A 12,036-nucleotide genomic window follows, 5' to 3' on the forward strand; every position below is an offset into this window, starting at 1 on the left:
GGGGAAGGAGGAGGAAACAAGGAGTTGCTGTTTGGAGTTTCAGATTGGCAAGATGAAAAAGTTCTGGAAATTGGCTGCGTAACAGTGTGAATAGACTTAAGGCTACAGAACCATACACTTAAAAATGGTTAAGATGATATATGCTATGTTATATTTATTTTACAATTAAAGAATTTTTAAGTAAGAACAAGTTTAGACATGTGTATGTTTGTTCACTGCAGCTCGGTCACGGCAAAAGCTTAGGAACAATTTAAATGCCCATCCACTGAGAACGAAACAAATTATGACATGTCCATGCCACAGTCTGTTGTATAAAGAAGAATGAAGAAACTCTCCTTGTACTAATATGGAACAGTTTCCACTTTATATACTTAAAGAAGAAAAGCTAAATGCAGGATAGCATGGAGAAGTACATCACCACAATGTAAAAAGGATGGAGTAATATGGTAAGAGTATAATATATTTATGTTTGCTTATTTATGTGTAAAGAAACTGGAAAGAATAAAGAAATTTTGACAATAGATCTGTATGGCCAGAGTGTGGAACCCAGATAACTAGGGTCAGAGGCGGGGGGCACATTTTTATTGTAAAACCTTTACTGATTATGTTTTTAAAATTTTGGACCAAGTGAATCTACCATCTTTCCCAAAGATTAATAAATAATTTTAATTTTAAAAAATACCTGTTTTATTATTCAGGGTAAAATATCTTACCTACACAACTCAATCGAAATCAGGATGTTCTACTGACTGCTTGGACACACGGTTTCTCTCATGTGTGTCCGACTCACAAGGGGTGTGCTAAGTAAGGCTGCCGTTCAAGGGTTATAGACAACAGGGAGCTCTGCATGACCATCTCCGCTGAACACGGTGAAGACTGTGAACTTACCTTATCAACAATCTTCAGGTCACATCCTGCCTTCAGCAAGGTTTCCACCAGTTCCACATTGCCAAGATCAGCAGCAACATGCAAGGGAGTCTGCCGCCTCTGCCATGAGAAATTTCAAAAATGTAATCTAAGCACATTAAAGAGGGGGAAAAACTTGCATAATCAAAAGACACAGGGAATGCAGAGGTGTCCTATATGGGCATAAGGGAACATAGACTAAGATCACATTTTCATTTTTCAAAAATTTTTTAAAGATTTTATTTATTCATTTGAGGGAGAGGGAGAGAAAGAGAGAGCACACAAGCAGGGGGAAGGAGAAGAGGGGGAAGCAGACTCCCTACTGAGCAGGGAGCCCAACTCAGGGCTCAATCCCAGGACCCTGAGATCATGACCTCGGCCAAAGGTAGACGCTTAACTGACTGAGCCACCCAGGCGCCCCGAGGTCATATTTTTACATAGGTACAGGGGACATTCACTACAGTGTTATTTTTAACAGTGAGAAACTGAAAGGAAGTTGCATGTTTCACTAGGAGATCCGTTTGATAAATTATGGTAAATCCACATGCTGGATTAGTAGGCAACAATTAAAAATTATTTTAAAAAAATGATTTCAATAGGAGATACTAGACTAGTCAAGTTCATAGAGACAAGAAAGTAGAATGGTGGTTACCAGGACTTGGGGGGAAGGGAGAATAGGGAGTTAGTGTTTAAAGAATACAGAGTTTCAGTTTGGGAAGATGGAAAAGTTCTGGAGTTGGATGGTGGCCATGGTTGCTCAACAATGTGAATGTACTTAATGCCAATGAACTTCACATTTAAAAATGGTTAAATTTCTTTCTGGGGTAATCATTTTCTTACCAAGAGGATAACAGTGTTTCAAAGAAAAAGACAAAATCACAAGAAAGTCACCCACTTTAACCTTTCACTGAAGGGATATGCTAATGTGCAGATACTTCTAAAATATTAGTACTGAGGGGTGCCTGGGTGGCTCAGTGGGTTGAGCCTCTGCCTTCGGCTCAGGTCATGATCTCAGGATCCTGGGATCAAGTCCCAGATCAGGCTCTCTGCTCAGCAGGGAGCCTGCTTCCCCCTCTCTCTCTGCCTGCCTCTCTACCTACTTGTGATCTCTGTCTGTCAAATAAATAAATAAAATCTTTTAAAAAAATATTAGTACGCTATTTATGGTCTAGCCCAACCCTTGAACCAGAGAGAGGAAGCAATTTCCCCAGAGTCACACAACTGGGCAATAGCATCTAGCTCAATACTCCTCCAACCAGAGCACTGGGCCAACCTGCTTGGGGTATTAGCATAATTAATATCAGAAAGCATTTATTAAAGACTCACTTTTGGATGGCAATGTGCCCCTCTGGGGGCTCATCAGAAACATCACACTTACGATGACAAACTATCGAAGGTCTATATCAACACGGAACAGAGATACAAGTGTCACACATTAAATACCAATAAAATTTCATTGCGACGATACTGTTATAAGTCTAAAAGGCAGGAAATGAACCAAAATGTTAACAAGATTGTCCTTCCTTGGGGGGAATTACAAACAAATGGAAGTTTTTTACCTTATTTATGTTTTTTTATTGTTATACATTGAGGGTTTCCCAATCTAACATAAAACTGAAATGAAAAAGTCTAATTCTATAACGGGCGGGGGTGCAGAATAAGCCATCCTTCTCTAGAATGAATCTAGCCAATTCTGGTGAAACCAAAATCATGTGTAAGTTCTGTGTATGGAGCAAAGATTCTGCTCATTTGTAAATATTTGAGGCATTAGCAGATTCAAACACATAAGCATATATAATAACAAAAAGGTCCTCCCCAACCTCCCCCAAACATTTGTGATAATGAAACACAGGGAGGAAGATCCGTTGTGGGGGGAAGGAATGGAAGTGCAGGTAAGTCTCCATTCTGCTCCCGCACAAAGGAACACCTAGGCTGGAGATGGAGGTGACTGGAGAGACCTGAGACTCTGGTTCCCCAGACAGAAGCTGAGGGCCACCCAGCAGGTTAGGACAAGCATGTGCCCCGGATCTGGCTGCTCCCTCATCTCAGGACCCAGCAGAGGCTTCTCTAGGTAGAGGCAGTCAGAAAAGCAAGACGTGTCCAGAGTTCTCATCTGTCCCCAGGGTTCCAGAAGGGCTCCTCCCCAAATAGAGTTTCTCTTCCTACTTCCAACAGCTCTTGGGAGAGGCAGCTCAGCCCCAGAGTTGGCCCTGATTCAGACAGCGCCCACTCCCATCCTCTTAATCTTCCACCTCAGCATTTCCATTTCCAGCCAGTGATGGATTCCTTTTATGGAGCATTTGATTCTGTTCCAGTGGACTGAATTCATTGTGATTTTTTTTTTTTAATTCCAAGAGGTCTCTTTTGCCTTTGGGTAAAAGGAAGACCATTTACAGTCTTTAATATAGAAACAAAGCTTCCTCCTTGTGGCAAAGGGCTATCACTAGCCAATTATATTTCATGCAGGGGGAGTGGCTTTTGATTTAAAGAGCCGCTGGCAATCCATCCCTGAGCTACTGTTTATCAACCAGAGGTGCTGGACCTATTAAGTGCAAACAGGTTAAGAATGCACTAGCTGAACCCCAGTTGTGCATCTGAAAAAGTATGTGTGTGCAAGTGGGAATGGGGGGGATCACAGAAAAAAAAGGATAAGATATATATATTCTACTTGGAAATTTTTAAAGTAACTTGAACTTGCTCAAAACTACCCTTAACTACACAACGCATTGAATCATAAGAAAACAGACTCTTAGGTTTCTGATATACCTTGCTTACCTGATTTAAGGTGTCAACGTCGTGCTGTGCCCTTATTAAGCTGTTCACAACTGAGATATGGTTGTTGATAACAGCTAAATGAAGAGGGGAGTCCTTCGGCTGCAGAAAGAAAAAGAAACAGAATTTCAAATCCAAAAGATTCTGGGTTAATCATTCAGAACAAAAAGCATTCATTTTGATAGAGATGTCCTGATAATCTCCTAGTACTGGAACTGCCCAACACAGCATCAGGCCAATAGCAAGTGTTCAGCATCATTTCCATCCCAGGGTTGTGCAGCAAACCCACTCACCAGCAATCAGCTCTCCCCCTCATTTGTTCTGGAACTATACACTGAACACCTACTATGGAACAGGCTCTTTCCAGGAGGCTAAGGATTTAGTGGTAAACATGGCCCATTCTCAGGAATCTTCCGATCGAGTGGGGTAAGAAAATATTAATTTTTTAAAAATCACAAAATAAATACATAAATTGTGAAAAGTGCTTTGGAGGTACAGGAGAGTACCAGGAGAGCATATTGGGATGGGCAGATTGCTAACCTTTCTGAAGATGAAAAAAACTTTCCTGAAGAACTGACACTTTCACTTAGATAAAAATGATAAGAAATATGAAATAGGCTTAACTGCAGGACTTCTCAGTGCCTTCCAAGACCTAAAGTATGGTGGGAATAGCTACAAGGAGGAAAAACTATGCACATTCAGCATTTCCTGAATTGATGTGATTTAGAGTTCTTTCTCCCTAGAGCTTTCTGTGGGACTAATGCTGCACTCACCCAGGGGCACCATTCTCATGGTTAGCCCTCCCATGGATATAGAGTATACAGCCCCAGGATGTTCACCAAGACCCTCCAGCCTGCTCCCCTTTCCTCCTCAGTTGTGGTTAAAATGCCTGTCCTGCAGCCTCACCCATGTCCAGTCCCTCTAAGCCATCCCCGAAGGCAGGATTCTTTCCCAGGAGATCATGACTGCCTCTAGGATCACTCAATTGGCTCCTGCTGCTTCACCACCACCCAGCTGCCACTGGCCTATGGAGGCACTAGGGAAATGTCTCTAGGGGTACTGAAGGCAGCCAAAAAGAAAAACAGGTGTGGGAAAGGGGTTAGACAGGAGAGAGAGTGAGCTGAGGGGCAGTCAGGATGGAGGGAAGGCAGCAGGAGGCAAGGGGAGGGGGGTGCAAGTGTGAAAGAGCAGGGTCTTCAGGAGATCCAGGGAGGCTGTGAACAGGAGGAGAGCTGAGAGCCAAGGCAGCTGACAGGGAGTACACCTGTGTGTGAGGGCAGGTGTGATGAGGACAGAGCATGGTGTTGCTCAAGGGAAAGAGATATTAATAATAAGAACAACTTAGACACATTGAACATATTTTTATAATGCTACTTAATGCATACTCATTTCTCCAACAGTTTATACTCTGTTTTAAACTCTGGGCTAACAGTTTTCATTCACAATAACCCTAGCAGCTAGATCCTCTGTTCCCCACTTTATATATGAGGTCAAGAGCAGTTACATAACTTCTGAAAGGCCTTGGGGTCAGGAAGTGGCAGAGATAGGATTTGAACCCCTATCCACCTGACTCTAACATTGGCACCAGGCTCCTTCCTAGGAAAACTACTAGGAAAGAAACCTATGGAAGAGAGAGGTACTGATTTTGCAAGAGCTGCACCAGCACACAGAGGAAGAGGAGAAAAGGAGGAAGTAGGACTCCACAGCTGCACAGGTCAGGCTGCCACAGGCGTGAACAAGGAAATGGAAATGATGGGACTGGTTAGGGCAGAGTGGGAGGAAGGCTTTCAGGGCAGGGTGGGAGGAAGGCTTTCTAGGCAGGCCTCTTCTATTCAGGAAGAATGTTCTCTCTTGAGGCATGAAGCATGAAAAAAGAGAAAGCATCCCTTGGCCCAAGGAAATGGGCAGTGTCCTTCCTGCCAGGGCCACCGGCCTTGCTGGGACCCAGCCCCTCCCGAGAAACGGGAAGCATCCTTGGATAGACCAGGCGAGTTCAGAGCCAATTCCCTAACGTCATTCTCCAAAAACTACCAAACGTGATCAAATCAATCCCTTCTCTCCAGTTAATATAATAAATAATAATGGCTAAGCAAAATCAGAGGAAATAACATTCTCACAGGAGAAATGAAAATAGAGTAAAAAACAGAGGAATGTTTCCCATCCAATTCCAGCACAGAGGGCTTTTGTTAATGCTACCAAAGCCAACTCAAACTTCAGAAAATGTAAATCAGAAAAAAGGATTGACTTTCAAAAGAAAAACAAGATCACTCAGTGAAGTGGGGGTGGCGAATGATCATTCTTCTTCCCATTTATAGCAGTGTCCTTTCTTTTCCCAGACTGATAAATTTAATACAAGAATAACAGCATCTTTAGATACCTGAGAAAGTTTTATTGCAGCAAATATCAATATTTAAAAGACAAAGAACTCATTTAGTTCAGGAACTTCAACGACTTTCTAAAATTCATCCCTTGGATTTTATTTCTCAAAATTAAGACTGAGTCTCCAAAAGAAGTCAGTCAGCGTTCCCAGAAAGAATTCCTCCTTTGTGAACATCTCATCCCCTCAAGTATCTGTGAGGAGTATCTCCCCGCACAGCCAGGCTCACGGCACCACGGTCCAAGCGCATGTTACTGGAATAGACTCACTTCTGTGTTCTGGTGCAGATCAACATTCTCTCCAAGAAGACAGCTGACAAGGGATGTATGCCCATTCTGGGTTGCCATCTCCAAAGCAGTGATGTTGTGCTGCAAGACACAGGTGGAAAGGGCAGGGAAGACCCCATTACAATCCAGCATGCTTTCTGGTATCCATCACGTGGTAATTGATTAATACAATGAAACAGTGCAACTATTTAAAAAAGAAAATCCAACGTGTTTTTGATCATTTGGAGGGCCTCTTCATTACTTCCTATAAGTGTTTCCCCTAAGAGTGAGAGTCCTAGGTAACACATGCCTCAGGCAAATACAAGCTAAATCCCTGTTTCCCTTCTAGAAGGAGTACAAAGCGGACAAGGGCCAAGTCTTCTCTCCAACATCCTGCAAAACCCCTCCTTGAACCAAAACGGCTGTCCTGGTATTGGTCCCAGGAAATGCCTCAACACCCTCGTGCCCCCTGGCCAGCTTACCTACAGCTCTCCCTTCCACCAGGTCTGGCTCCAAAGCTTAGCATGACTGTGATCTTTGTGCAGGGTTCCCTCGTGGCCCCTCACTCAACTTCAGTGCCTCTCCTTCCCTGCTGCGTGCTGCCTCCTACCGCTCCCTGTGCTCACGTGGCTTCACTTCATGCCCACGCTAAATGGCAGAACTGCATTTGATTATTGTGCCGTCTTCCGAAAGGTTTTAGCATGCTGCCCTGCAGTAATATAAGATCAATGGATAATTGCTGGCCAATTAATTATAAGATAGCTACAAAGTATTTCTAGCTCCACCAAATAAGATTCTGTAGGATGTTACGTTTTCCCAAAAATGGCTACGTAAGTAACCGCCATTTCACGGGCCCATTGGCAATGTGAGCCTTCCACTTCCCCAACATGCAGTCTACCCTTGCATCTGGGTGGACTCTGTAAGTGCTCGGACCGATCAACAGAATATGGCAGAAGGTACAGTGTGCCCGTGGCAGGTGTAGCTGTTAACCGGCCTGGCAGGGTCTGCTCCCTGCCTATTAAAATCCAGCTGCCTTGCCAGGAGAAGAGACCACACACATCAGTGCCGCTCAACAGCCCCAGCTGAGCTCCCGGCTGACAGCTGACACCAACTGCCAGGCATGTGAGTGAGCCACCGTGGACGTCCAGCTCACTTACGCTTTCAAAGGACCGAAGTCCTGGCTGACATCTGACTATGACTACATAGTCTGACTAACAGACCCAAAGGAAGAATCTCTCAGCTCAGCCCAAGCCTCAGAGCGGTGAATGACAGATACCAGTGTATTACTGGTTCAAGCCACTGATCTTCTGGTGGGTTTCTTGTGAAGTAACAGATAAGATGCTCATAAGAACGATACACAGCCTGACCACCTGGACTCTAGCTTGAGCAGATACTAAATGTCTCTATGACATTTGCGGGCCTCTTCATCCGTAAAAAAGGATATAACCACCTGTACTAATTTTTATTGCTGCTGCTAATGAATTGCCACAAGCTCAGTGGCTTAAACAATACACATGTATTATGTTACCATTCTGGAATTCTGAAGTCTGAAATGGGTCTCACTGGGCTAAAATAAAGGCCTTTCTGGAGGCCCTCAGGAAAATCCCCTTCTTTGACTTTTCCAGTTTGTGGAAGCTGCTCATATCCTGTGGCTCACGGGCCCTTCCCTCCATCTTCTGAGCCAGTAATGGTGCGCTAAGTCCTTCTCATCCTGCTTAGTTTTGACCTCCTCAACTGCCGTCCTTTTCTGCTTTAAAACACCTTTGTGATTACACTGGGCCTGCCTGGATAACTGAGGATAATCTCATTTTAAGGTCAGATGATTAGCAGCCTTAATTCCATGCACAACCTAAATCTTTCTTTGCCTTGTACCATAACATATTCGCAGATTCCAAGGATTAGGACATGGACGTCCTTGGAGTGAGGGGGCATTCTTCTGTTTACCACACCATCCTACCTCTTTTTCCCAAGCCATAGTAATACTGGGAGAATAAATGAACTAGTAAATATGTACAGTAATCATAACTATCATGTTATTCATTTCACACACACACACACACACACACACACACACACACACACACACAGAAAAATAGCTTGAGCCCTTCTTATGCACCAGGCACTATGCTAGATAATGGGGAGATATGCTGGTAAACAAGCTCTCCACTATTACATTCCAGTAGAGGTGGACAATCAGTAGACCTCTAGACTGGCAGACAGATCAGCACACCAGCAGACTGAGAACAAATCTGTTTACTAGCTCTAGATGTTACGAGAATAATAACAGCTATACTAAGTGCAACAAAACAAAGTAAAGCAGCAGGACTGGATGGCTACTTTCTAGTAAGTGATCAAGGAAATCCTAGAGGATAGGGTGACACTGGGACTGAGATCTAAGAAGATCTAAATCAGAAGCAAGTCTGTGAAGAACCCAAAGCCAAGAAATAGTAGGAAGAGCTGTGGGACTCTGGCATCTTACCCCAAAGGTACCACAGGCAATGAGTGTAGGGCCTACAGACTTTTTAAGAGCCAAATAAATGCTTAAAGTTTTTACCAAAAAAAATATTGATTCCAAGATACCAAAAGAAAACCGTGAAATTGAAGTGAATAAATATTTAATTGACATAGTCATACCCCATTGATTGTAAAATGTAATAGTCATAAAATATTCATTATATTCGTAAACACTTTGTAGGTTAAATTTTTTCACCTCTTCAAATTCCCAAGTATACACAGAGTTCTAAGAAGACCAAAGTCAATCATAAATTGAGGGAGTGTATCATAGCCAAATCATTATGAAAGCACCAATTAAAGAGCTTTTAAAATAATTTACAGCAAACACAACTTTTTTAATGTAGAATGTTGGGGCCTTTAAATATGTTTGATAAGATATAAGGGTAAAGCCTCCAAAAAGGAGTTGTTAGGGTCTACAAAAGTCTTCACTGGTCCAGGGGCATTTTGTATGACCCTGAAAGGGAACCTCCTGCCCAGCTCTGGGCAGCATAATATCAGCCCAAACGGAGGAAGCCTCTGCTGTCAGCTAAATCCATAGTCTCCAACTACCTCCCCAGAAATGGCTCCATCCCTTACCCCTTCCCCTTAGTTTGGGTTGGAGCACAAAGGCAATCTCCTGGACAGCAACACTAATCATTGTCAAGTGGTGAAGCATTTCCCAGATCAAACACAGTAATCACCTACAGATGTAAGAGCAAACTAAGCCTAACGTGTCCCCACAGTGATGTATCCGTGCTGCTGGCTTCTTGCTGCCCACGGCTCAGTCCCCCAGGATCTTCACTGGGTTTGGTGGAGACAGGTGTGAACAACCAGTAAGAGCTGAGGCTGTTGATGCAGGAAGTGTGCTAATGAACTCAGGGGAAAACTCAAGAAAATGTACAAGTTGAAAAATGGACCCAGGACAATTTCCAGGCTGCCTAGATAAGGTCAAGGCTGTAAGGATATGGATAACGTGGAGTCTGCAGTCTTAGTTGGGTGGGGAGAATGTGAACACGTGAAAACCATTACAAAGCAAAACCTCTCTGGAGGCTAACAGAATTAAGTACAGAAGAGAGGGAGGAACCGAACAATGGAGTCAGCCAACAGAAGTGAGCCCAGCAGGACCCCAATAACGAGGGAGGCTTTTCCAAGGACTTCAAGGAGGCTGAAGACTGGGGGCAGGGAGGCGCCTGTGAATGCCTGAAAAACACAACAGCTCTCCACACTCGAATATTTCGTGGGACCCACGAATTCTTAAAGTTGTGTTCCTTTATTGCATAAATAATGGTGCTCATTTACTGCATAAATAAGCCTGCAACTCCAGTGGGAATCAACTCATGATATCTTTATTTACTACTCTCTCTCACAATCTTGTCCATTATATAATTTTAGACAGTGAAGATGTATGTACAAATACATATCATCTTTTCTATTTGTGTTCTATCTTGAACTTTTTTTTTAAGATTTTATTTATTTATTTGTGAGAGAGAGAGAGTGCACAAGCAGGGGCGAACAGCAGAGGCAGAGGGAGAAGCGGGATTCCTGCTGACAAGAAGCCCAATTCAGGACTTGATCCCAGGACCCTGGGATCATGACCTGAGCCAAAAGCAGACACTTAACAGACTGAGCCACCCAGGCATCCCATATTATGAACATATTTATGTGGAACATGGAACATATTTAGTATATTTAGTATTTATCATTAATATTTTTAACAGCTACGTAATTTTCCAAGAAAAAGATACACCAGGCTTATTTGGCTTTCCTCTAGAATTCTTAGCATGTATAGGCTGTATCTAATTCTTGGCTATTGGAGATAACTTCATTATCTATCTTAATGCATGTACCTTTTTCCCTTTTTAAGATTACTCCCTTAACAGAATTCTTCAAGGCTGGGTGAAAGAAAAATGACAAATTGCTTTTCAAAAGCATTGTACAAATGTACACTTCTACCAGCAGAATAAAGAGCATAAAACATCACCAATTTCTGACTCTGTTCTTGATCCTAGTGTTATCTTTATACCTTTTGAAAAGGTATTGTTTCTACAGACATACCTCATTTTATTGATTTGCTTTATTGTACTTCACAAATACTGCTTTTTGTTTTTTTTTTTACAAGATGAAGGCATAAGACTTCAGTGGAGAAAGTAACTGCAGATGAGGTAGAAGTAATACAAGAAATAGAATTAGAAGTGGAACCTGAAAATGTACATAAATTGCTACAATCTCGTGATAAAACTAAGAGATGGGGAGTTACTTCTTACAGACAAGCAAAAAAAGTGGTTTCTTGAGATGGAAACTACTCCTGGTGAAAATGCTGTGAAGATTACTGAAATGACAAAGGATTTAGAATACTGAATACAGGGACAGGATCTGAGAGGACTGACTCCAATTTTTCATTAAGTTCTACTGTGGGTAAAATGCCAAACAGGATCCATGCTACAGAGAAAAGGTTCACAAAAGGAAGAGTCAATCGCCGCACCAAACTTCACATTTAAGAAACTGTGACAGCCACCTCAACCTTCAGTAATCATCACCCTGATCAGTCAACTGCCATCAACACTGAGGCCAGACCCTCCACCAGTGAAAAGATTGTTAACTTACTGAGAGCTTAGAGGACAGTTAGACTTTCTTAGCAATAAAGTATTTTTTAATTAATGTATGTACGTTGTTTGGGGGGATATAATGCTATTGCACACTTAACAGACCACAACAGACCACCAAAAAATTCATTTCATTCACTTTATTGTGATAGTCGCTTTTTTGCAATGGTCTGGAACCAAATCTGCTCTATCTTAAAAGTTTGCCTGTACATTGTGCTGATACGAAGGGAGTCCCAAAACATACTAGCACTTAAAAAAACAAACAAAAACAAAACCCAAAGTCCAGAACAGGAGATCCACGTAGTGGTGTCAGTATTTATACATGTCCATGCTTCATCACAGTTTCCATGTAAATGCATGGCAAAAACAGATTCAATGAACTATTGATTCCATTAGTTCTGGGGAGATGAAATTGAAATCTGCAGTTAGAATATACCCTTCGGAACTATTCAAGTTTTTTGTTACTTTCATTGTAATTGAAAATTACTTCAAAAAATGGAAAATGAAAGCAAAACCATCTGAAGGGCAAGACCACTGCAAGGGTGAGAATCCTCACCACGGTCACTGACTTGTCAGATAATCCTGAACGAGTTCCTTAACTTTCCTAAATTCCAGTTCC

At 42.4% G+C, this 12,036-nt stretch overlaps 1 protein-coding gene across 1 annotated transcript in view; it reads right to left on the bottom strand.

Moving 5' to 3' along the window:
- ANKDD1B (ankyrin repeat and death domain containing 1B) overlaps nt 1-12,036 on the bottom strand; it is a 63,780-nt gene that overhangs the window by 11,778 nt on the left and 39,966 nt on the right. Inside the window, 3 exon segments of the mRNA XM_032843880.1 lie at nt 889-987; nt 3,682-3,780; nt 6,325-6,423. Coding sequence (XP_032699771.1) covers nt 889-987; nt 3,682-3,780; nt 6,325-6,423 — 297 coding nt within the window.

Source organism: Lontra canadensis, unplaced genomic scaffold (assembly GCF_010015895.1).
Source record: "Lontra canadensis isolate GAN:19392208 unplaced genomic scaffold, GSC_riverotter_1.0 scaffold4, whole genome shotgun sequence".
Classification (NCBI taxonomy): Eukaryota; Metazoa; Chordata; class Mammalia; order Carnivora; family Mustelidae; genus Lontra; species Lontra canadensis.